The following is a 26,944-nucleotide window of genomic DNA, read 5'->3' on the forward strand; positions in this document are numbered from 1 at the left end:
CTCAGAAGAGCTGTATCCTCAAACTTTGGAGAGGAGTGCAATAAAGAAAACCCCAACTTTTTATTACCGCTTTACCAGCTTTCTGGTGTCTTTTATTTTTGGGTAACCCATCCAACACTGAGAGGGGAAAGCAAACGGTTTTATCAAATACTTTCAAAGTTTCCCTTCAAGCTAACTTGTGGACAGGGAAAGATCACTGCCTTTTCTACCAGTTCCCTAAAATCCTACTATTTCGCAGCAAGGCTGCAGATAAGTTGCATATCTGTTAGCACACTTGCACTGTCATATTTCGGAAACTTTTTGGGTTTTTTGGGGGGGCTGTAACGCCACTGAAATAAAAAATTGCATTGTGCAGAAGCTGCTCCCCCCCTCCGTCCCCGCGTCCAGCCCAATTCTGTTTGATCAGTCCTGGCTGCTTTTATTTCCACTTGGACTTTGCTAATACCTCAGCGCTGAGATTGAAGCGGTGCGATTTTCCGGAGCAGCGTGTTTACCAAGACACTTTGAAAGTTGCTCTGTTTATGAGTCGTTAACCTTTTCTCCTCATACACCATTTTGAAAAGACACGTTAGGGTGTAATAGGGACGTGCACACCTCGCGCCCGAGCAGCGGTGCTTCTCCTTTACTTCAGCCACAGACCCAGACTTTGCACCAAAAAGCATCTTGTTTTTTTTTTTCCCCCCCCTTCCCTTTAAAGTGGTTTAGTGCTTTTTTTTTTTTTTTTTTTTAAGTGGGTTTTTTTGGGGGGTGTTGTTTTTACCTCCCCTTTCAGGTCCACATCGTAGAAATCAGCTTTAGCGCAGGTTAAAGCAACTCTCTCTTGGATGTTATCCAGCGCCGAGCCAAAAAAGTCCCGAGCACATGAGATCAGGCAGGACAAAGCGCTGCTTAAAGCAGAAAAGTTAAAATATTTCAGGATGTACCAAGACGTGTTTGGAAAGTGGGAAGGCTGGAAGCGCTGCCCTGGCTCGCTGTGGGGCTGTCGAGCCTCTCTGCTCTGTGTACCTTCGCAGATAAACTTCCACTTGACAAAAGGCCTTTTTTCCTTGACTCTCCCTGAGTGGGGAAAGGGAAGGACAAGAGAGATCAGGAGGGAGGGTTTATTATTTTTAATGGCTTGTAGAGACCTGTAGTTTTTGTATTTTTCTTCTTTTTCCCCCCCTTGCCTCCCCCCCCCGTGAGAGCTGATTCTGGTGGGTGAGAGCAGCTCCATGTGCTGGGATTGTGCCTCCTCTCACTTTTTGAATCTGCCGATTGCAAACTCACAGCAATTTTTTTTTTTTTTTTTTAAACTTTATTGAAATTTGAAACTATCATCTCATAGAGTAGGGAAAAAAAAGGAGGAATGTGCCAATCACTGGAGTGATTTATTTTATTTTACCTGCTTTTATTTTAATAATCATTCATAGTACTTTGATTGCTGCCGCTCTGCTCTAATGAAATACATTGTGCTGTTAAGAAAGTTTTTAACAATCTCTGTTTAAAATAAAAATAAATGCAATGGTGCTACCTATAGATTTAAGTATCTGCAATTCTGGGGTCACTCAAAATAAGTGCAGTGAAAGCTTTTGGGGAGTCAGCAGAAGGTCTTGAATTACAGCAGGATTTTGCTGATAGATATTTCTACTATTGATTTCTCAATTTTTTCATAATTTCTGAAAAGAACAATGCAAATTAAAATAAAGTGTTGAAAGGAAGTAAGATGTCTCTTTTAATAACCATATTTGCATGACCCACAATGATTTGGGTAGAAAATATACTCCATGGGATAATTAAAAAAAAAAAAAAAAAGTTAGTTTGTTAATCTGAAAAATCCCCAACGTTTCCTCGCACAGGGGAAGGCAGCGGGTGGCTTTTCCCATGCTGGGGAAAACGTTTCACAAATTACTTTATTTTTCCCTCCTGGAGGGCCCAATCCTGAGAAAAGGAGGAACTGGAAGCAGGGACGTCCCCAGCGCACAGCGCTGGATCAGGCCCCACAGCCTGGATACATTTTTATGTGCTGCCTGGAGTTGGGTCATTCATTTATTCAGGGAAAAAACCAAAAAGCATGGCCCCAGTATATTATAATGTATTTTGATCTCTTTGGCTGATTAATGTAATATTTAGTGAGGAAAAAAAGATATATATATAAATATATATAATTATTAAAAAAAAAATCAACGGGTCTTTCTCGCCTGTTTTTAGCATAATTTTAATTGCGATTATTTTTGTGGCAGGGGCGAGGGGTGATCTTTAACTCCTCGTTACACAAAACCAGCAGTGTCTCCGGATGGCCAAACTAACTTTCCGAGTAGGGCATTTCTTTTTAAATAACTGAAAATCTGAAGAATTAATAATTCTTTGCGTATTTGCACAAGTTGTGCCACAGTTTTCTGTTTACCGTGTTTTTCAATTTTTCCCGGCTTTTTTGTTTTTTTTTATTTCATGGGAAGTCTCAGAGTTTGACTTTCCTTAATATGCCCAGATAGCAATTTTTAATTTTTTTTTTCTTTTTGACTAAATATAAGCAAAAATATTAAAAAGATAAATTGCAAGGCTTGCTTTTTCTAGGATTTTAGTGTTGGTTATGATTGCGCTTGCGGGATAAATCTACCGCGGTACTTCTCGCTTCCCTTCACTGTTCAGGAGCCAGAGTGAAAACCACCCTTCATTGTAATTGTATATACAGCTATAGTGGCATTTTACTATTCTGCCGGCTGCTATTTCCAAATATATCTTAGGGAAAGTTTTACTATACTTTAGACTTCCCCATACAAACATTGATTGGCATCCAAATGTTTAGGATTTGCCAAATTGGCGGGCAAACGCTGGCTACACCGCAAGCAGCGGGGTCAGGGAGAGAGCAAAGGGAGATACGCGCTCCGCAAGTGGACTTGCAGAAGAGTTCTTGGCTTTTAACTCATTCTGCTCCTTTTTTTTTTTATTTTTTTTATTTTTTTAAAAGGTTTGGGGACTGGGGAAAGGGTGCCAGCGTTGCACCATCTCCATCTGGGCGCTTGGTTGAAGTTGGACCCTGTTTTTGGGGGGCGGGAGCGGAGTTTTCGGGTCGGCGCAAAAGGGAAGCGGGGATGTGGCGGTGGCGGGTTCGGGGCGCATCAGCAAGGGGTCCCACAGCCCCTAAAATTTATCAGCACCCTCGTAATTCTCACCGTCCTGCAAAATCCCCGTTTTTGAAGGCTCTTTGTTGATGGTGACCCTTCTCTGTAACTTTTTTCAGGATGAATTTCATCCCTTCATCGAAGCACTTCTGCCTCACGTCCGAGCGTTTGCGTACACGTGGTTCAACCTGCAAGCCCGAAAAAGAAAATACTTCAAAAAACATGAAAAACGCATGTCAAAAGAGGAAGAGAGAGCCGTGAAGGACGAACTGCTAAGTGAAAAACCCGAGGTAAAGCAAAAATGGGCATCCAGACTTCTGGCAAAGCTCCGGAAAGATATCAGGCCTGAATTTCGGGAGGATTTTGTTCTCACAGTCACAGGAAAAAAGCCTCCGTGTTGCGTTCTTTCCAATCCAGACCAGAAGGGCAAGATGAGAAGAATTGACTGCCTTCGCCAGGCAGATAAGGTCTGGAGGTTGGACCTTGTTATGGTGATTTTATTTAAAGGTATTCCGCTCGAAAGTACTGATGGCGAGCGCCTTGTAAAGTCCCCACAGTGCTCTAACCCCGGGCTGTGCGTACAGCCCCACCATATAGGAGTTTCTGTTAAGGAACTCGATTTATATTTGGCATACTTTGTGCACGCAGCAGGTAAGTGCCTTTCTCTACCACCTTCTTCAACTTTTTGGTTATTTCCGTGCCGGGTGCCGTGCCCCAGCGGCGGCTGCATGAGCCGGGGAGGGAGCTGGGGATGCTGGTTATCGCTCTCCCGGGGTGGTGAGGAGGGTGCCAAAAACTTCCCCCCCAGTTGTTTTTGTTTTGTTTTTTTTTGTTATTTTTTCCATGGGGTTTTTAAGGTGCAGCCACATAAAAGTGGTTCTTGTTTTCTGCAGTTAACAGCATTTCGGGCATCCTTCACAGGTGTTATCCTGAATGTTATACCAGGAGGGCTCACAGCCGGATGCGGCTTCCTTTATTTTAATTTTGGGGGAAAGCGGATAGATTTTAATTTAATTTATTATTTTTTTTTTAAATAAAGTCTGCATATGTTATGCACAAAGTTGTCTAGGTGGGCTAGAGATGCCTGAGAACTGTGGGTCAGGAGTACCAGGTATCCTCACCCCACAGGGATGAGATGGGGAACATAAATCCTGCAGGATTGGAGGGAAAGGAAAAGACAGTCCCTTGACAGCAACCCTAGTCATCAGGTCTTGAGTGGGCATGAAACAAACCTCTGGGTAATCCTAGGGGGAAAAAGAAACATTTAAATCCCCAAAATATCACAGTTTATACACCTAAAAGCTAAGCAGGTCTTGAAAAAAAATTCCTGATTTGACAATATTGGGCTTATGAGGAGGGGATGAGATCTTTTAATGTGTGATGAAAATCTTGGGATCCCAGACTCCAACAGAAAGTACGCTCTGCCTGCGGCGTGACTCAGTGTGCTCAGAGGATGTGTAGTATGTTGACTGGCATAAAATAACGTGCTATTGTAGTTCTCCTGAGTGATTGTAGTGCAGAGAATTGTGTGTGTGTGAAGTGCGAGGCCCCGAGTTTCATGTATGGGATGTGTGGGTCCCCCAGTCTATCCTGACTTGTGAGCTGAGGGGCTGGACAGGCTGGAAAAACAGAGGAGCAGGGGGGAAAGGATCATATTAGTAGAAACCACTTCTGTATAAATATTTATCGGTAAGAAATCCAAGCACATTACAGCCCAGGGAGCCTGCGTTTCCCATGCCAGCTTCTTTCAGAGGGTCTTGCAGAAAGTTTTGGCTTCCCCAAAGTTTTTCTGCGCTGAGTCCCTGCCATGGTTGTTGTGTTAGGCAATGTCGCCGCTGGGATTTTACAGATACGATCCCTGTTCGGAAATAACTTTCGAGTATCCTCATGGTATTTCCTACAGATAAGCTGCAACATTTACTTTTCACTTCGGTGTGAGGTGGTAAATCATAGTGCTCGTTTATGGTGAAAGGGAAGTAGGCAAATACTGAGGAAAATTATTTATTTACTCTGTGCTTTATTATGGCCACCGTGAAGGAAGCATTATGGATAAATGGCTAACTGAAGGGAGTTTGAGGCTGGGGCATTTCAGGTCACCTCCTGTTCCATCACCAACCCTGAGGGGACCATGGACTCATACCCCTTTTGTCTGCCTCAGTTTCCTCCTCCGCATGTTGGAGTGGGGTGATAAATTTAAAATGCTTTGATATCCAAATATAAGCTATAAATGTCTATTTACTGATCTACAGCATGCAGATATTTATTATTTAAATTTATCTATAGCATGGTGCTGGTAAATACTGATCCATGTTGTATTTCCCAGGCCCTCCGTGGAGCGCACAAGTCGTTGATAGAAACCAATGGTCTTGGTTTAGCTTTCATGTAGGGTCACAGAAATGCAGTATGGAGAGAAAAAGACCAAACCCATGGGTGGGAGGATTTTGGGGAGCTTCAAGGGGTTTCTCCCTGTTACAACAGTCGAGCAGTAGACGTTATAAAAGTTCAGTATTGCGATTAGGGATATACCATCTTATCAGCACGCCGGTGGCAAACAGTAGTCTTGATAGCGAACTGTTATTTATTCCTGCCTCCATCTTCAACAGGCAGCGATCGCACCAATTGTCCTTCAGACTCGGGTGTTTGCCGCGGAAACTCAGTACAAGGCCTCCACACGGTTTTTTGGGGTTAGATTTGGGGATTTGTGTGAGCAGCCACGCGCCCGTGCAGAGCGCACCGCGCCGTGTTTTCGGCCGTTGTTTGCTGATTGCACGCATTGCATTGTGCTCTCAATGCAGGAGCGTGTGCTGGCGTATTCTTGCTAAACCTCAGCGGGGAGGGGGACAAGATGATTTTTGGGAGGTGGCACAGTGTGGTCGCTGTCTATATGGCTTCACAGAGGTGTACCGAAAGCCTTGCGTAGAGCTACCTCTTTTTCTTCCCCCCTTTTTTCCCGTTTTTTTCCCCCCTCCGATGTATCCCAGCAGTCTTTGTTACACCTGAACATTGGCCAAGTTGACAGCCATTGGTTCCCGCAGACCCGCAGTAATGGCAGCTTGTGCCGGGTGCGCAACAGGAAAATTACAAAAGAAAAAAATATTAAGGGTCCTTTGTCTCCAACTCCATCAGACCTCGCTCCCCAAATGTATGGACCGCGTATTTATAAGGAGGAAGTCGCCAGCGCAAATATTAGGTAGGCTGGTCAACTTACATATAGCGGATTTGACAAGCATCTGCTGTAGTACAGAAGATTTGTAAACACTAAACAATGTTTTTACCTCCTTAAAAGTTTTGAGAAGTTGCCAGTATTGGCAGGAGGCACAGACTCCGAAACGTGCTTGAAGATACGTGCCAAAACCATTGTGACCTTTTCACCCATAGTGCTCGCTTCTCTTTTTCTTGTGGGGTTTTTTTTTCCCCCCCCACTTTTCGTCTTCTTTTCTTGGGGGGAGTATTCTGTTCCAAGATGCCCTTATTTGAGATGACTTCGGCAGCAAGATGTCCCTTTCCTTCTAAACATGTAGGATAATTATTGCTTTGAATCCACGCTTTTCCTTCAGTAGGCACTATCATCTGTAAGGGAACACATGTGCACAGATTTAAATAGTGCTTCTTACAAAGCTACTGAAATCAATTATTCTCTTTAAGGACTGGCTAGAAAGAGAAAACAAAAATATGCAAATAGGCAAAACTACATGTAATTTTCATTAAAAGGATAAAAAAAAAAAAGAAATTAAAAAAAAAAAAAAGGAAGGGAAGATCGGTGCTTTGTGAATTAGAGGTTGACCAAAAAAATGTATTGAAATCTAGAGTATTGCTCTCAGTTTGCAGTTTCTAATCTGCTTAACTAAAAGCAGGCGGCATTTTTGTACCCTGAACTTGGGTTTGCTTTTTAGTTTTCACTTATTCTGCTCTTGTATCAAATGACAAGTTGGAAACCATTGTGGCAAACCGTTTTCTTTGTGGGAGTCGAACAGTAAAGCTAATTTATGACCGGTCCTTTACCAGATGATCTGTATCAGAATCTACAATATACTAGGCACGTGGCAAGGTCACAATTTAAGTTGTTAAGGTCACAACCTTAGCCACCAGGCATTTGACCTTTTAGATAAAGTTAACCTTTGTTCATTAGTAGGCACTCAACCGAGAACTTTCTGGAGTTTTTTACTGCTTTGGAGTTCCTCCTGCTAATGTGGTCAGATTGGAGAATAGATTTGCAATAGAAGTAGTTAAATTTTCTGAGAGGTCACAGTTTTTAGAGACTTCTCCAGTGGCCGAAGCGGGATGGTGGGCCAGGAGGCGATGCTGCAATGCCTGGTTTATTTTTTTGGCCGGCCATCGTTACGCGCTTTGGGCGAGAATTAAACTCGCGAGGTATTTGTGGCAGAGAAAATCTTTTAATCTTTCAGAAGGACATTTAAAAATCCCAAATTTAAGAAAAAATCCGGGGCTAGATGTTATTTGCGCAAACCCGTTTTTCTGTTCGCGTTTAGACTCGAAGGCAGCCAGAACTCAGCCTTATTTCTGTGGCTGAAAATTTACTTAACTTCTAGATGTGCTCTGTGGCTAATTGCTGGGCAGTGGTATATAGCACATGACCTTGAACTTTAAGCTCGACCCATTTTATGTTCCCGTTGACAGACTTAAAATATTCCACTTGGACCACCATAAAGAGGCATCGATGGGAATAACCCAAAGATGGGTTAATGCAGAAGCCCCCGTAGCCGTGGAGGTTTCGGGGGGTCCGAGAGGTACCCGAGGCTTCACGCTGTAATCTTTTAGTGCAATTAGTATTGATTGTTGCTGCATTAATCCTGTTAATAGCCACAGCCGGGCCGGGTGTCGCAGGGGTGGCAGAGGTGTCCTGACAATACCGTACGTCACCGAAAGAGCTGTCGCAGCGCCTTCAACTCCTGATCGCTGCTCTGCAGAAGTGGAGCTTTCGACGGTGGAAACTATTGCTGGCTCATACAGAAACACACACCATATTGTTTACTTAATTATGCCGGAGCGAAGGCTCATTTTTAATTATTTAGCTGACTTTCTCGCTCTGCTCTGATACCGCATTTATTATTTAATTTGAAATCAAAAGGGCTTGCGCTCCCGTTAGTTTTTGATGCATTTTACTTTTGTTTTGGCTACGTTATTGTCATTCCATCGTACGGTAATCCAGATAGCCGTGATATGCAGATTGGCCAGATGGTCATGTTAACAGATTGAGAACCTACTTCCCACTGCTAAAGAGCAGGTGTAAGATCAGTGGGCTTTTTTTTTTTTTTTTTTCTTCTCCTTTCCTCCCAAGTTTCAACCAAAATGCTCTTTAGACAGATCATAATGGTAGTTAAAAAGGGGCACATTTCAAATGGTGTTTGTTCTGTGGATATAATGCGTAATGTATGTGTCATTTTTACGCCTATCTGAAGACTTTTAAAGCATCCATGACATTCTCTCCACCTATGATGCTTTGAAAAACCTACTTCCAGCTCATGGCTCTTCCAGTGTATATCCAAAACCATCTTGAAAGTTTTTTTTTACTGCAGACAGATTGCATTTACTCTTACCAAAAAAACACTTGAGGCATCTTTCCAGCAGGTATCTCACATGTGTTCCCTGCACAGGGCTCCCAGTGCATGCCCAGGAGAACCTGAGCAGATCAGTGTTCAGCTGAGATTTTAATGTTTGTGGGCTGATAGAGTTGTTTTTCTGCTCCATTATTTTTTGCCAAAGTGAGACATCTGTAGCTTTAAAGAAAAAAAGTGACACTAAGACATCTCACAGTATTTCTGCCCTCAAGGAATAAAAGGAGAAGGCAGATTTTGTGTTGTTTTAGCCTTACAAAAAGTACCCATAAAAAGTCAGTGGTGGGAGCCTGGGTCTCTGTCTCAGTTGGGAGAGGTGAGGAGAGGACAGCCACAGCTCCTCAGCACCCCAAATTTTGTGCACCTACCTATCAATGGGCACGCATGAAATACGGCGACCTACACACCCCGCGTGGCACAGAGAGATATCCCCATCTTTGGATGATCTCCTCCTTGGGGAGTGGGACTGGCTGCTTGCTGCAGCCATGAGCAGGGTGGGAGCTGACAGAAGCAGGATTTAGGTGGGACAACTGCTCTCCCGGTGCGGGTGTAACTGAGCCGGTGAGTATCCGTGATAATTCAGATACTAACTGGTGTGGCACTCGGGACGGCCTGCTCTATCACGAACCCCTGGCAGGAGTTCAGTCATGTGGTTTAGCTTTTCCCTTTCTCCAACAACAACAACAGCAACAACAAATAAACATGGGATAAAGGCGTATTTCATATGCCCAGGATGTTTTCCAGGTGGAGGGTTTGGACAGTATAAGGGTGTGTTATTTCCATGCCTCCTTGCTCTGAGGTGCAGAAGCAGGAGAAGCCTGTGAGTGCTAAGAAAGTTGCCCAATGCTTCTGGCTTTTCTACAAGCAACTGCACTTTTATATTTCCCTTCTTTTCCACCCAATGATGAATAGCATTAATTTAGATCTATTTAAGGCGAGTGTGGGAGAAACCACAATCTTTGTTGTGGTCACTGCTGTACACAGCAGGGCTGAATGTTTCTCTTGGTTGAGGCCTCAAAGCTGAATCTGGAGAACCCAAAACATCATGTCAGCTTTTCAAACCCTTCAAAGAGACAGTGGAATCCTAATTGTTCATAAAACCCGCTATTTATTATTATTACAATTATGTATTTTCTCCCCATTCGGATGTAAAGGAAAGGGCATTCCTCGCTGTCTGTGCCTTGAGCTTCTTCACAGCTCCTCCTCCTCCTCCCCCTGATGCTTCTGGTTCAGGCACTGGTGAGGTTTTTACAACCAACAAACAAACTCCAACCCGCTGCTCCAAAAACCCTCAACCTCTCCCCAAAAGCCTGCACTTCCCTACACATGTGGGACCCTCCAGGCCTCAGTGACTGTCCCCAGCAAAATGAATTTGGGGCATCCTCACTGGGAGCCACGGATCTGGCTCTGCCCCTGCTCCTTTCCTTACAGACAAGGGCTGGAGCTGATGATTAAATTACAGGCTGTAAATTCAGGGGAAATTATTTTAGCCTCCTAACAGCAGCCGACCCGGACATTTCCTTACGCCAGTGAGAGCTTGTGGTAGATTAGCCTTGTCAGGGGGCTAAAACTCATTTTAATCGCTTTGGTTTTCCCGTTCATGTGGTGCAACCACATCCCTGGTTGTTGTTAATTGTTGCCTGCATTACAGGAGACACCAAAAACTGTGACTGACATCAGCACCTGGGTCATGGTGCCTCGGATGTGTGGGGCAGTTTTATCCCAGCAAGTTCTTTTGGGGCCTGCAGCATTTTCTCCCCAGTCGAAAAGGCAGTGCCTGAACATCATCACGGTGTAATTAATTTTAAAGGGAAAACAGAGTATTTATATATATTAAGTGTTTTTAGCTACCTTTGCCCCATGTCCCTATGCCAGGGGTGGATGTAAGGCGCCTGAGCTCAGCCCTGTGTGCGGCACCGTTGTGGCTCGGGATGTAGGAGCAGGATGTGGCGCGTAGAGCGGGTGGATTTGGGCTGAACTCGTAGCCGCTGCCTGTAAAACACACGAGGGCCTCCATTTTGTGTGCCAGGCTCTCACGTGCGAGTCAAAATGGAGAGCGGCGCGGTTGAGTTCGGCCTAGAGCGCAGCGTGTGGGCTCACGTCACCCGCGATCCCGGTGCCACCACGGTGCACCCAGACCCACGGCGAGACCCAGGTGGGGTATCCTGAGCTTGTACATCCATCAGCTCCTCCTAAAGGGTGTTGATCTCTTCTCCATTAATATCCACCTTCCCAGTCCAAATGCTGTCCCAATGTCATGGCCGGGGCCAGTGTGAAGGCCCCGGGGAGTTGTTCCTCCTTCCCGCGGGTTTCGGCACACATCAGTGCCATTAGATCAGCGAGATAAAATCGAGGTGGGTTTAATGACAAGCTCTTCTGAAAGTTTCCTGGACTTTATTGTTCATAACTTGGACCTGAGTTGGGTTATTTACACATGAGGATTAAAAAGCTGCAAACAACTGTGTGAGTTTTAGGGGCTGAAAGTAATTAGCATATGTGGGTAGGAGGATACACGGCATGTCTGCGTTCCTTTAAAATATAAATCACAGTTATTTAATTATGCTTGGAGAGGGCAGATTTAAGGATATACTGCAAAATGCATTACCTATTATACCAACACGATAATCTTATTAACCTTGCTTTCTACTTTTTAATTTTATTGTGCACCCTGTACAACTCTTATGATATCAAAAATAATTACTTGGAGAATACATGATGTCAGAGGTCCAATATGACATTTATCTTCACAGTGAGGAGACGGCTCTCTTGTGCATTGCATCGCAGCTCGGGAGGCACTCAGCAGGTCCATACCGGGGGGAAGGAGGCAGGGATGAGTGTCATCAGCTGCTCTTTAATGCACAGAAATGTGTTTGCAGATTCGTGTTATAACCGAGGGGTGGCTTAACCAAACTTGAGGCAATTCAGCATCCTCAGGCCTTCCCAGATGTTTTACTTGCTCGTGCCTTATAACTCTCATAGGTGAGCCAGTATTTCAGGGCAGTTCCATGCATTCAGCCCCAATCCCAGTTGGATCGCCTATTAAACCCCAAATTCTCCATCCCATGTCTCTTTTCTTTTTTTTTTTTTTTTTTAAATCCATCTCTCCTAATGTTTGAGATGTGTTGATATTTCCCCCTTTATTTTGGGAGGGAATGGGTGAGGGTGAGGGGAAACAAATGCCATAATAATATCCCTTTTCAGAAGAATATAGTTTAATTTTGTGTGTGCGTGCAGCAGCTGCCATTGGCAAGCTGTCGTCTTTGTTGCCATGGGCTTTTTTTTTTGGCATGCGTGCCAGAACATGATTGGATGTTTCAGCATGTTCATGTTTTGGGGTGAGATATATCTGTAGTGAAGCACAAAATTATCATGGGGTTGGTAGGTGTCCAAAGCAGGGTAATTTGGCCAGGTGAACAGGCTGTGCTGGACAGGGTCATGTGAGTGCAGTACCTGGTGGTTGTTTTGGTCAATGAGACAAAACTTCCTGGTGCTCTGGATTTTTTGATGCTGTAGAAAGGTGGTTTGAAGGTGTCACAAAAGGGTGTAGCACTGAGGTCTCCTCCAGCAGGACACCCTCAGGGTGCAGTGGGAAGCCCCTGGTGTTCCCTGGGGGGACTGCTGGTGTGTTTCTCCTGCCCATCTCACCCACCTGGTGCATGGGGAGGTTGTATCTATCCCCAGCTCTTGCTGTGACTTTGGGAAGCTGGATGGTGGTACAGAGAGGTGCCCAGAGGGATGGAGCACACCTTGCACAGGTATAAAACCAGCATGGCATTCACCCATGAGAGCTGCAGGTAACAGCACATTCTCCAGACCTGCCACCATGTCACCAAGCCCCGGCCACAGAGACGTAGCCAGTGTTGTTTCTGCTCCTTGGTTTAATCCATTCGTCATATCCATGATATGCCCATAGCATCAGTATCCAAACAAAGTCTGAACCTTTTCTGCACTGTCCTCTGTGCTGTACATCTCTCTTCTTATCCCAGCTGTCACCCCACTTGGACTCTTTCGGACCACTCGGTGTTCTTTTAGATTTTTTCCAACCCAAACGATTCCATTATTCTAAGTAGCACACAATGGGAAAGCAGGAGTGTTCTCCAGCCCAGGAAATCCACCATGCGTGATCATTGTTAGGTGCAAAATACATTTACAAACTCATGAGGAGTGTTTCATGGGGAGGCATCTCCTTACAGCTAAACTCTGGAAAGCCCCTGGCAAGGAGAAAGTTTTCAGGGCAAATCCAGGCTCTGTGCAGTCTGCTGACGGCTTCGGGAAAAGCAAGGGGTGAAGAACTAAATGAAAAGTGCTGGGACAGCCTCTTTCATGCTGTGTTTTTCTGCATCTACCACTTTTAATCTTGTGTGTGAGGGACAGATAATGAGCTGCCTGAGCTTTGTAATAACCCACGTCTGGTTATATCACCATTTTTGTGTTTAAAATACCTTGTAATGCACTGAATGAACAGGGATGCACTCCTGTAAGGGTATCAAAAGACAAGTTAGATAGTTGTTACATTTATTGTCAAGATAAACACTCACTTTGGAGATTTTAAAGCAAAAATACATTGTCAGTCAGATTTCATCCTGAGGGTATTCACTTGAAATTTGTCTGATCTTTTTACCTACTAAGGTTTTATTTTGATACAGAAGAAAGCGGCGAAGTCCCCGAGTAATGCTGGAAACATAGGGTAAAATTTAAATTTAATTCAGGTTTGGTTGTTGTTTTTTTTTTCTTTTGAGGCCAAGTAGTTTCAAGTAAATCAGAAGAATGAATTCTTTGTATTGGGCTGCTTTTCTCAAGCCCAGCTATTGTTGGGATGCTTTTAGGGACGATGGCCACTGCAATGCTTTTATTGTGTGGTGATGAGGACTTTTCCTGACGCCACAAGGACTTCATTAAAAATAGCCAACAAACCTATTTGCGTTTGGTTTTTGTCTCAAAAAGGGAAAAGTAGTTGTTGCTTATCTAAAAAGTAAATCCTGCATAATTTTATGTGACAGTTTCACAAGCAGTTTGCCTGGCTGGGGCAGCACTAGCCTCAGTAGTAGCCGAGCCCTTGCAGCAGGTGAAGGTTGGTTATTTCTGGAAAAGTTGGGAAAAACACGCAGCAATCAGTTCAGAGTGGGACTTCTGTGGTCAAGATCTTTTATTTTCTTTTTGCTAGAGAAGGACATCAACAGTTGTGATTTAGATTCTTAGGCAGATGCAGTTACAAACACCCGGCCACGGAGCTCGGTGTTGTTCGGGGGTGCACACTTGTGTCTCAGAAGTGCATCTTCAAGGTGCCTGTTCTGTCTAACCTAGATAAATGAGCGTGATTTCTAGGCAAAATAATGTCTTCAACTCTCACTTTAAAAATGGACATTGTTTCTTTTTCAGTCAAAAGCTGGAGGGCAAAATCATGGTGGGAACTGAGCGGACCAGTTGTTTTTCACATACGTGGTCTTTAGTAATAAACTCTCCCCTAGAAGAGTGAGGTGTGTCTCACAGTGAGCAGCCCCAGGGTGTGAAGCTGTCTGTCATGGGATGAGGATGGTATGAGCAGTGTCCCTGTCCCATCCCAGGGCTGGTTTACCTGCTGTGATCCTGTACGGTGCCGACGGAGGGACTATTTGTGTGCTCCCATCTCCCTGCAGCCTGCTGAAGTTTGCTGTGGACATGGCCCTGGACAAAAGCAAACATAGAGAGTTTTCATTCCTGAATGTCCTGTTGGTAGGGTAGGTTTCCATGAGGTGGATCGCAAAGGAATTGTTGCTTTTCTCCGCATTCCTGGCTGGACCTCTTCCCGGTTTTGCCCTTTGCAAGCGGCTTTGTTTGCCCAGGCTCGGGGCTGAGTTACCTTGGCTGCACGGTGCCTTCATCATGAGTTTGTGCTGTTCATCCCAGTTTGGGGCTTCAGCAGTTCGAGGGGTGGCGGCTGGGAAGGCCAGGATCACCCATGATACAAAGTCAGGATACACAGGGCATTTGGAAAGAGTGAAATGAGTAAGAGTTTGAAAAGAAAATGGGACACTTCTGTCCACATGGTTCCAAAATACAGGGCAGCGATGCCTTGGAGCTGATAAATGGACTTTGAAAGCCTCAAAAAACTTTCTCTGGTTGCAGAAGCAGTATTTAATATTAATAATACTTCCTCATTAAAAAGGTTGAGGGATTTCTCAGACACTCTTGCTCGTGTACGTGTTTTTTTTTGAACAAGTGTTGTCTACCTTAGCAACTTCTCCAGGGAACTTTGCAGCCCCGTGCTGGGGCTGCTGCCGTGGCTCGAGGATGGGTCAGTGGCCGTGGAGGCTTTTAACATTTTAATTGCCTTCCTCCACTGATTGTGATGATGACCTGTTTGTTTGGATTATATCTCTTTTTCATATTTTTTAAAAAAGGGGGGGGGGAAGAAAAGAAAACAAAGGAAGTACAGTGCTGTGCACAGAACAGTTATTAAAAACAGTTGGGAAGCATATAAAAGGTACTGTTTGTGTGAGAAACGGGACAGCTGTGATGGTCTATTGGGAAAGTGTGTACAGATGGTGGTAGGGAGGGGAATGATGACTACATGGCTGATAAATGAAATACAAAAAGCATTAAATTGGTGATCTTTTTAAAGAGTACACTTTTGGTGAGCATTTTTGGTGCATCATTAGGGCTCTTTGTCTGCCTCTTATTTCACCAGGAAGTGCGACTCTCGCCGCACATTTGTGCCTCTGATTTTGTTTACAAATAAGGAGCCTGTTTAATAAATCACATACCATGGAATTATTAAAGAAGATAATTAAGCACACAGGTTTTTCCTACATTGGGAATGGGCATGGGATCGTCCTGAAGACCTGACAATACCACAAATGGTGTTGGGCTCAAATTAGTACGGTAACATGTGGGATTTCCTGGAACCTAAACAGATTTCTTTGTTTTGCAAGAAGTGGGACCAACGGCACGAGCTGGGTTCAGGGACGGAGATTTCGGCATTTTGAAACCATGGAAGGCAAGCACTTGACATTTTGCCTTTATTTTATATTATCTTACAATCCCAAAGGTGGTGGCACCCAGTGATGAGTGCCCAGCCGTGGTATCTGGGAGTTGCTGAGGCTCCCAGGGGATGCAGGGACTCTCTTTTGGCAATAAAGGGAAGAGGGACAGAGGAAGAGTTGGAGATAAGATTTTTCCCTGTAGTTCATAGAAGAGGGATCATCATCTTCCCATCCTTAGAGCTTTATCCCATCCCTTATATAGCTCATTTATCAGGGGCTGATGGATATTAAGGAAATACCTGTGTATTTCTGCACACTGCTGTAGAGACGGTCACTCAAATGCTGCAAACCTCGGCATGGAGAGTTTTTATACTAATGGGCAAAATAATCCCCCTCCTCCCAGCATTTCATCCCGTTCCCAGCTGAAATAATTCCCGGTTTCCCTTCGCCTTCCCTCTCACCCACCCGTTGCTTCGTGTTCCTGCTCATTGTTTCTGGGTGCCATCAACAGATGAAAGCATTTTCCTTAATAATAAATAGTCTTTGGTAACGCCGTGCTTTTCCATGACCCAGACGGGTGTCCGGCCACCCCATGAGCCCCGGCCATGCCATTGTCCCTCCCTCAGGGGACACGGACCAGCGGCAATCTCAGATCCCCGTCTCGGGTGGCTTGAATTGCCGCACAAAGGGACTTCACCAAACCTCCGTAACCAGAACCAGCTCGCAGGGAATTTTTCCAGTGTTTTTTTGTTGATTGCAGGTTTATTGACGGTCTGAATTTTCTTGATTTACAAACCTTCCGAAACTTCAATGTGCCACTTTGGGGATTATTTCTTCTCCTGACGCAGTATCACAAACTCCTCTTGTTACCGGATTTGATGAACGACATGTTTCACTCTGCTGCTTTTTGGGCCAAGCCAATATTCTTCTGCATTTTCTTGAAACATAGAAAAAAGGAAAGATTTTTAAAAGGTTTAATGTGAAGAAAATGCATGACAACTTGATAGATTACTTGGGACTTCAGTGTAGTAATTGTATAAAGTAGGTTGAAATTTTTTTTTTACAGATGCAATATATTAAAAGGAACAATAGACAAAGAGACGTAAAGCGCGAGGATGGAGAGACCATCTTGGCCAACCTCTGCAAATTCATTCCAAATTTCAGTTATTAAATATCACGAAAACATGTTTATTGCAGTAATACTGTACATTTTCTTGGCTGCTCAGATCTTGAGTCATTTAAGGGGTTTTTGTACACCTTGACGTAAATACACTTCATCTCTTACCAAGAACACGCTCTGCTACATTTTCTGGACACAGTGGAGGGATGATTTAGAAATATCCAGGCATGTATGAAATGCTTGCATTTAGAGATGATTGCTTCCAATTAATGTGTTATTTTTTATCAGTGTGAATGCATGGTCTCCTAGAGCTTCACTAAGTAGACGATCCAAGAGGTCTCCTAAGAGCTGTGCTGGTGGGTACCCAGAGGCAACAGAAACAAGCAGCTGTTCAAGATGCTGCTGTGGTGCCTCTTGGTGATACTGGTCCAAGTTTATTAGTCTTGGCCTTGCAACCTCATCAGCTGCAGATGCAAACAAGAAACGTGGAGGTCTCTCGCCTTCCTTGCCGCAGTGCAGAGCGTGTATTGCGCAAGGTGTCTGCTTTATCCCCAATAGAAAACCAGATTTCAGATGGTTTAACCCACCATCCCTGAGAGCAGAATTAGGTTCTGAGCTGTTGGGACTGGGTTCTGGATCTCCTTCCTCCAGAGCCTCATCGGAGCAGCTGAGCACAGAGTCCACCCAGGTTATTCAGCTGCTATTTCAGTTTCTACTAAGGGATGTGCTGCCAGCAGCAAGGGGAGGGCAGTGACAAAGTATCTGGGGTCCTTGGATACTGCCCCAAGCTTTGAAAGAAAAGGTTAATTCTTCCTGAAGCCATGATTTGTGTCTTTGATTAGTTACTAATTTTGCACTCACTAAAATAATTCTCTAATAGTCACCCTTGATGGGAGAGCCCAGCTACATTGTGTGGCTGTGATTTACAACTTGTCTTTCCAAACTTTTCTATTTTTTATTTTTCTTTTGCTGTAGGGGTCTTGGTCTTGCTCAGCACAGAGGACCCTCAGCTCCATTTGAGATCAGGCAGCGCCCAGCCCCAGCACCAGAACCCTGTCCCTGACGGGGACCAGGCAGAGTGATGCTACTCCCATCAGCAGACTACAGGAAGGCAACTATTAAGAGTAGAAAGCTATTAAGCAGTCAGGTTTTTATTATGCTTTAGTGTTTTGTTTAAGTCTGCTCTTAATTGGTTGATTAATGTAAGCAAAGTCCTTTTCTCCCCCACCATCTCTACAGATGGCAAATGGTAGGTCCCAACTGTCATTGTGTGCAAAAAAGGTTATGGTTCAAAGTCAGAGATCCAGAGATACCACGATAATCAATCATAGGAACTTGTCTCGCTGTGCCCAGCCAGGCAAAAGTTAGGCTTGGTAGGAACATTCCCTCCAAACTCATCTGGAGGAATTGCTTTACACTTTTATTTTGGGGGAGACAAGTTGCAGCAAAGTTCTCGCAGCTGGATTTGGGGCGTTTCAATGAATCCCGGCAGAGTTGCGGTGCCGGCGCGCGTGGCCGGGGCTTTGCTTCTCTTCGGCATCCTTCTCCTTGGCAGGGGCTCTATGGAAGCAGGAGGTGCAGCCCGTGAACCTCACTGCTAAAAAATGAATCCAGCAGAAATAAGAGCAGGACGTCTGCTTTAGAGAATTGCCTTCAAATACAAATCTTTGAAACGTTTTTCTTTTTTTAATCTAAGAGGATGATTTATTAAGGCTAACTTCCTTCACAGGATGAAGCATAGAATTATGTTTCTGGTATCGATCTCTAAAGAGGATTTGCATTTTATTCATACTATAAAAGTGCTTTTAATGGAGACATCGCGGTAATTGAATTTATACTGTGTGTAACTATCGAAGTATCTTTTTAATTATTTTATGTTATGTAATACAATAACTAAATCTAAAGCCTGTGAAAGGGGATGGCTGTACTCTGTCCTTAAGAGTAACATATATAGCTTTTAATATTCTAACGGTGAATGCAGTTAAGGACATTCTTTATTTGAGGGAAAAAAGAAGAGGGGGGGGAGAGAGAGAGAGGAGAAAGATTTCATTACATTCAGCACAGTATGAGACTAAGTCAAAGTAGTTTTGCTAATTAAATTCAATTGCTATCCATTAGACCAATGGAATGAGATGAATCTACCATATAGCTGACACAGCACAGGTATGCAATTTGGCTAAATGGCCATTCCGGAGCTGCAGCACGCCTTCCTCCGCTCGCTCGTGTTTCCAGGCTCACCATTTCTGCGCGGAGCAGAGCCGAGCGGCCCCGACGCCTCTCGGGGAGCACGGCCACGTGTTGGGATACGCAGGCTCACGGCCCGAGCGCTCGCTGCCGAGCGCTTCAGCATGTGCAGGAGTGAGCTCATAAAGTCCGAAGGCGACGGGGAGATGGGTGGAGGGCTTTTTTCTGGATTCCTTCGTGGATGTTTTCCTTTTCTCTTCCTCTTTGTGTTGCATGGAGCCCTCCAGCTGCTGCTGAGAGAGCAAGTCTGAGTTACCAAAACGAAAGGCAGTGAGCAGGGTATGTGTGCCGGCGTTTTGGCAAGTTGTACTACTTGGGGAGATCTTGTATGTCAGACAGAGAAGTCTCCTACCCCAGTGAAATGACAAGAATACCTCTCAAGCATTGGCGGAGGCAAAATTTTGACAGCCAGCAAGGCTGCGATGCTGCTGAGCGCACAGATTTACACTTCCTGCCAAGATTAAAACGGGCTAAACCCAAAAAGGGTATTAAGGATTGTCACTTTAGGAAGAAATAACGCCTTAGTGTAATGTGTGGAGGCGATCGGCCTTCCAATAGTTTTATTTCCTGAGGTCTCGCAAGCTCGCGTGTAATGGCTAGTGTCATTGGGTCAGGACTGGCAGGACAGAAAAATAAAAAATAAACTTGTAAGACAACTGGGATGAAAAATTTTCCACCTCCCCGGCTTGGATGCTGGCGCTCAAGTTCCAGCTTTGCCTCTCGCTGGAGGAAATCTCAGCAAAGTCTGGGGAGTTTGGTGTGAATGAAGCCTCTGAACTTTGCTTTCTGCTTCTGATTAACTGCTGTGGTGTATTTTCCTTCAAGCTATATTTAGTGAAAGGAAAAAAAATTGCCCAGTTGGGCTGAAAAAAGGCCCGGCAGAAAGCTAGTCATTTAAGCCTCTCTTTGCTGTACGGTATCCTTAAACTTCCTTCCGACGGTATCCTTAAACTTCCTTCCGAGCGCAACCGGTGATGCTTTTTATGATCAATCTTTCGAGTCGGGGTATTTGCTCAATAGAATCCAGACAAATAAATGTGAAGAAAAGCATCCTGCTTTAAAAGAAGGAAACAATTAAACCTCCTACTTTGTTATTTACAGTAACTACCTTTTTTTACCAATTGTCGGAGTTCGAATGGAAGTAGCAGTGTGAAGAGGGAAATGTGGGAACTTTCATTTGTCGAGACTTTGCATTTCTTCTGCTTTATAGCCATCAGAAAAGAGATTGTTGTGCATTCTATTAAATACTGCCAGTATGATTAATTTAAAGGGTTACATTTTATTGAACCCTGGTGTAGATGTTCTTTGTCAACTCACATTCACTGCTAGTTAGAGTGTGTGTCGCATTTATCAAAACTTTCTGGAGCCCCTCTCACCTCATTAGCATGTGAATCTCTATTGAGCAGTTAATGTCCGTTACAGCGAGAGTGCTCAATTCTTGTTTTCAATAAGCCAGTTGTAAAATGTCAGACTGTCACTTACAATATAAAAAAGCAAAAATGATGGTATTTGTAAAAATGTTATCACCTCATAAAAACAAATTGTAAAGACATGAAAGTGATCTTGGTATGCTTTGCTTTCAGAAGTGAGTTAGTACAGCTGCTTTAAATACCAGTTGTCTGGATTCCCACACTTTCCTACCAATGGAGAGGTTTACACAAGCATAATTTAAGTTACAATTACCCTAATTAACATCTCATTTGCATAAATTGTTGAAGTCAAAACAACAAAGAATTGCTTAAGAAGCTTAACCCTATTTGTCCAAAATAAAGAGATGAGTTTTCACTTTGCAATCAAAATTGGCAGGTTCATTATGTCGGAGCTGGAATACAAACTGAAGTTATACTATTAATTAATACTTTACATTTTTATGATTGGGCTGTGCTTCTCCTATTTACAAGGTGTGAGATTTCAAAACATCCTGCTGTTGCTTTCAGAGGTGCAGAGTTGTCAGGTGGGGAGCTCCTGTAGTATTTCTGGAATTAGTAAACCCTGGCTCTGTCCCTCTCATCCATCTCCTTTGCGTATGCGAGCAAACCTTGGCTTAGTCTGCTCTGGCTGGGAGCAGAGATCCAGTGTGGGCTGAAAATTCTCATCCTGAATTGTGGAATGGTGTGAAGAGGCCAAATGACAGCACTGACAATAGCCATGATGAGCAGAGACCCTCTGTCCCTGCCGTGGCAGAGCTGGCCAGTCCACCTGAGTCCTCACAAGTGTTTCCAAACTTTCTGAGGCTACTGCAAATTTTGGCACTTAGCTTGGAATACGGAAATGCGGAGAGAGAACTGCAAAATAAACTTCAGATACTATTTATTTAGTAAAAACACAACTAGCCTTCCAGTTACAGTTTTGGGGTGCGGGTTTAGAGAAGCTTCTGCTGCTTGTAGGTGAGTCTTGGTCTTGCCCTCTGACCCACGTCCTTTGAACATCTGACTCCTGGTCAGTGCCTGCAGCAAGCAGAGAGAATGGATGAGGCTTGGCCAAAAATGATGAAGGCAGGGGGAGTTTTCCCCTTGGATGGTTGCTACCCTCTGTAGGTTAAAACTGTTCCACCAGCTTTTTCTACACCTATTCACTGTCTTCTACAAAAAATTACATTTTCTGTGCCTCTGCCATTGATGGGGCCAGTCAGCGCTGTGATGCTGAGGGGTTTGAGCAGGGTGGGATATGGGGAAGCTCATTAGCCTGTGGGGATGGAGGGTGGCACGGGGTTTTGATGGGCTGTCAGGTGTCCGTGTGCCGGTGCTAATGAAAGCGTTCCCAGTCACCGGGGCCATATTTTTTCTTTCCTGTATTATCTTGTTGCAGCTTCATTAGCTAAGTCAGAGTCAATGTGCATTAGCCCAATAAAACCCTTCCTGCAGGCCTGTGATTTAGCATCCCCTCCCAGCAATGCCCTCTGGATGGAGATTATCCGCCGGCGTCTGCAAGTAGGTGCGGATCGATTGAGCTGCGCCGGAACCCTGCGTTGAGCTCAGGTTTAACTTGAGGCTGAACCTGTACTGGAAAGCTTTGCAGAGACCCCAGTGAACTTGTAATTGTAAACCAGCTGAACCAAAGAGGAATCTCGCCTCGTGGTTTTGCATATTCCTTTTTAAAGATTGCGTTATAATTGAGCGGTTGACTTTCGTGTGGCGCTCTCCTTTATGAGCCAGTGATTACACAGTGTAGGGCGCTTACGCTCTGAACATGAATGAATCTGCCAGTTCTACTACAGTACTCTTTATAAAATAACAAGGCTTACCAGGTGGCAAGAATTGCATAATTGAATTGGACTGAATCCTGGTTTTCCCAACCCAGAGCGGTTACACTTAGACGTAAATTACAATTAAAAGAGACAGAATGTTTCCATTGTATTAAGAATCCTTAATAGCAAACTTTTCACCCATAAGGCTCTGTTCTCTTCTCGAAGTGTGAGAGGAATGGCTGTATGTGTCTAACTACCATTAACACTAATGGGAGCGACGTACATAAATCCCGGCACGGCGATGGCAGAACAGACCCCAGATGCCTTTAAAGAGGAAAGTGCTTGTAGGGGATGAATAGAGGCACACGAGTCTGTTGGTCCCTGTAACATCTGCTCTGGAAATGTGGAAGAGCTCAATTTGAGGTGCGGGTTTCTGGATACCCTTCTTGAGTTTCACGAATTGTGAAACCAGCTCGCTGCTCCCTCAGCTGGGCTCTTCCTCCAGGGCTTTGGGAGGAAGCAGATCTCAAAAGCAGATAGGAAGATGCCATGGTCAGATTCAAATGCCACTAAAACCACTATTCATTTTAGTCCTCCAGAAGATTTAAAAAAAACAAGCTGGCGTTATTTGCCAAGAGTACCCGCGCTCCCCAAGTTGTGCTCACCACTTCCTACCCTTTGGAGCTGGGGATATTGAGAACATCTGTTTCCAAATGCAAGGAGAAGAGGATAGTCCGCTTCCTTCCCTCTATTCCAGAGGACCTTCGGGTTTCCTCTTTGTTTCTTATTCCCCTTCTCCCTGGGATGCCTGTCAACAGCAATCCTAATCCAGCTGTGCAGGTCAGGCACTGCACAGAGCAATTCCTTCAGCCATCCTGAATAGCCAGGGACCAGTTTTCCACCCCCCAGCCCTACTCTGGCCATTTGAGCTTGGCCGTCCTATGCACGATTCACTCAAGAAGAAGATGATGATAAAAAAACCTCATTTTTATTCCAAACTCAGTTCTTGGTGAACTTTTCAGTCTGCACTTCTTGGTGGCAATGCAATGCACTGTCACCTTGCCATTAGGGCCCAGTAATTAATAGCTGCCTAATAGGAGTGAATGTAGTTGCTCAGCAGAATGAATGATGTGTGCTACAAGGAAAAGCACTAGAAAGTAAAACTGGAGCTGGGAAGTTGTTAGTGAGTGGAAAGTTCTGCTTGCCCTTCATTAGGAGAAGCTCCAAAGAAATGTAAAGTTTGATCACATTAATCAGAACTGCCATCATGCAATATTTTTCTTTGTAATTTGGCATAAATTGCATGCATTAAATGATTTAAATTGTGCATATACCTGCCATAATTTTTTTTTGCTGATATTTAATGAGTAGTGTGGGTTGTCTTCGAGCATTGGAACATACAGGCTGCTGAAGGCTGAACACAGCCCTGTTTTCTGGCTGACAAAATCGGTTTTCACATGAGCTCCAACACGGACAGGGAGAAGGGGACAAATTTTGAGTGAGTTTGTTGCCATCAAGGCTCTCACAGCCATCCCTCCCTCACGCTTTTCTCATCACTCTTTTTTTGAGGATGAGCCCAGACCTGCAAAGAACAAACCAGCTCTTTTTGGACCTCCACTGTGACAGATTTTTAACCACTATGGTAGTCATGAAATGGCCACAAAATACCTACCACTAGTCAGAGACCAGCTGTGTTTTTGTAAGGTCTACTTTGAACAAGTTGCAGTCAATTTTTTCTGTCTTTTTAGAGGCCATGACTGACATGAGCATATATAACATCAGGAATACCTTTATAGGATTTTTTTTCTGTCCTGGTACTGTAGTGTAATTAGCAGGTCTAGACTTGCTCGTGCTCTTTTCAAATGCAATACTTCTTGGGGAAAGAAATTAAACCAAAGGATGATGTAGCTTTTCACAGCCACTCAGATGAAAGTAAGTGGTGGTTACAATTATTCAGAAGTACTCAGAGAAGTATTGAATATGTTAATCTTTGCTAGGAGAAAGCACTGGACTGGTGCACGTGGCTGGAAATGTGCAGAGGTTGGGTGCCCTTCCAGCTCTGCCACAGCCTTTCTTTGTGGCCTTGGGCAAACTATTTAACTGGTTCTGCAACAGTGCAGTTTGTCAGGAGCGCGAGTGGGAGCGCCGCTGTTTCTTTTCTCCTTTCTGTTTGTCTGCTGACGATATTAAAATTTCTGTAGCGCAGACACTCTGTGTGTGTTGCTGCTGTGCCCAGCCCAGGCATGACACAGATATTGATGTTTATCACCGTTACCATTGTTCTTGCTTTGCAGAAGACGTTTACCAGCCTAGATCAGAGCATGCAACAGCGATGTAAGAACTTACTTAAATGTAGCAATCCATAAAACTGCCTGCTATATTCAGAAATGAAAGTGGATGACACCCTCTCCCCCACGGCCCATCTGCTGGGATGGACGCTGTGCCTGGGATAATGCTGTCCTTGTTCTCAGGAACACGGCAGTGCTTTCTCTGGCGGACGGGGCTGGGGCCATTCCTCCCGCGACTCCACATGCACCTGCAGAAAGCCCAGAGATTCCCAATGCCTTTTGCTACTGGCACATCCCTTTAAAAAGTCTGTTTAAAGTCATGGAAGAAGGATAATTTTGAGGACTGAGTGGTAGGATCTACCTGGTAGGGTTTAAGAAATACTTTGTAATTTCCTCTCCCCTGGCATAAGCGTAGAACATTACCACATGACTTTCATGAGAAATATTGGCTTTAGACAACCCAGAGCTCTTGAAAAGTTTTTTAAAAAGCCATGATAAAGTTCAGTATCTCTGGCTTTGACATGTATAGTTGCAGCCTCTTTGTCCAAAATGCAGTGCAGCACACAAACAGAGGGATGGTTCCTGTGTCTGTGCCACATGGCTGCTGGAGTGTCTTCTGTAAAACCTGAATGGCAAATGGAAAGGAGGTAAATAAGACCCAAAAATGGTTTATCAGTCAGACTAGGAAGAGAGAGCTCGTGCACAGTATTGGGGCTCATCAGGGTAACAGTGCTCAGGGTTTGCTCTTCCCAAAACAGGGGTGTGAGCTGTCACAGACATGATGTGGTGAGACAGAGAACCTCAGCAGGGAGGGTCCCTGGTGTGACAGTCCTGGGGACCTCGGGTGGGGGTGGGACTGTCTGCTTTTTTTGACTGCAAAATTTTTCATTCATCCCTAGAGCCCTTACCTTGTCTGTGTTTGAGTAGAGCTGCTGATGCCCTTGTTTTGCTGTGGGTACCATCCCTGCAGCATCATCTGAGAGCTTATAGCTTGAAGGAAGAAGAAAAGCAGATTGCTCTAGGACATCCTGAGAAAGCAGGCTTGGAAAAAAGGCAACGGAAGCAATTTGATCTCCTGGGAAATCGGCACCAAAGAAATACCTAGCATGAGGTTTTGTTGAGTTTATTTCAAGTAAAAATTAACAGAGGTCTTCTCTTCTTTTAGAACCACATTTACTTCATTATTAAACTTACCAACAGCGAGCACCACGTGGTAGCAGGAACATACCCATCACTGTAATGCTGTTCTTACAAGCCAAGGAATTTGCATGTCCAAACGGGATGTGTATCATAAATAGACTGTTTACAGTAGACTTAAATTATATGATGAGCCATATAACAGCAGTGAATATATCACACCATGAGCCCCTGCCAACCATGCATGACTACTATTTGCTTCTCATCAGGCAGTAAACAAAGTTTTCAGCTGACCTACTGTTTGGTAGAAGTGCACGGAAACAGAGATAAGCAGTGCCACTCGTAACGCTGTAGTGGAATAAAATCTGGCATAAATTTGCCTAGAAAGTAAAAGGAATGCATGAAATATTATTTCTTAGTTCATATACAGCTCTTCTGCCAGCACACCATGTAGTACTGCATTACTAGGAAAAGGGGATTTATTCCTGTTTCTGCAAGGGTTCATATTCCGATCAGGTGGTCGAGGCAGTGTGTATCATATGAATATCAAATTTTTTAAGATGAAGTGTGTATTAAATGGCTGGAGCCCCTCTCCTCTAGAGCCAGGCTGGGAGAGCTGGGGGTGTTCAGCCTGGAGGAAAGTCCCAGGGAGAACTAAGAGCCCCTTCCAGGGCCTAAATAGGTTCCAGGAGAGCTGGACAGAGAGCTGGGACAAGGGCCTGGAGGGACAGGAAAAGGGCAGTGGCTTCCCAGTGCCAGAGGGCAGAGTTAGATGGGAAACTGGGAAGGAATTTCTGGCTGTGAGTGTGATGTGGCCTTGGCACAGGTTTGTCCAGAGAAGCTGTGGCTGCCTCTGGATCCCTGGAAGTGTCCAAGGCCAGGCTGGACAGGGCTTGGAGCAATCTGAGATAGTGGAAGGAGTCCAGGGGGTGGAACTGGGTGGGCTTTAAGATCCCTTCCAACCCAAAGCATTAAGTGATTCTATAAATATTCTGAGGTAATAACCTGAAGAAGCACACAAAGGGGATGAATTACCCCATATCATATTAAAATGTCTCGAGATTCCCACTGGATTAAGCAGGACTCAGAGTATCCCTTCCAACTTCGGGATGAACACTTTAACATACGGCTAAAGAAGGCACATCTGGCTTCCCAGGATGGACCTAGACTTCACCTATGCTCAAAACGTGCTGTTTGGGGCTCTGCAGATCTGTATAACACACTTTGGACTAATTTTCCAATGCCTAATGGGAACGTTGTGCATCCCAGCCGGTTGTTTGTTTGTCTGCCTGCTCCTCGCCTCCCTCCTACCCTATTTATATACGCACA

The 26,944-nt window shown here is 44.5% G+C and overlaps 1 protein-coding gene and 1 long non-coding RNA gene across 30 annotated transcripts in view; one reads left to right on the forward strand and one right to left on the reverse strand.

The window, feature by feature from the left end:
• Window positions 1–26,944, forward strand: part of NFIA (nuclear factor I A) — a 404,462-nt gene that overhangs the window by 162,565 nt on the left and 214,953 nt on the right. For all 29 annotated transcript variants that reach the window (XM_086841691.1, XM_086841711.1, XM_086841689.1 and 26 more), the window contains one exon: window positions 3,221–3,752. In XM_086841691.1, the coding sequence (XP_086697817.1) occupies window positions 3,221–3,752 (532 nt within the window). The remainder of the gene's footprint in view (window positions 1–3,220; window positions 3,753–26,944) is intronic.
• On the reverse strand, window positions 6,603–10,601 carry LOC147651762 (uncharacterized). The gene is made up of 2 exons (XR_015273708.1): window positions 10,529–10,601; window positions 6,603–6,671 (listed from the first exon to the last, which is right to left on the reverse strand). It is a non-coding gene; the product is annotated as an uncharacterized LOC147651762 (long non-coding RNA).

Source organism: Cyanistes caeruleus, chromosome 9 (genome assembly GCF_971803275.1).
Source record: "Cyanistes caeruleus chromosome 9, bCyaCae1.hap1.1, whole genome shotgun sequence".
NCBI classification, from domain to species: Eukaryota; Metazoa; Chordata; class Aves; order Passeriformes; family Paridae; genus Cyanistes; species Cyanistes caeruleus.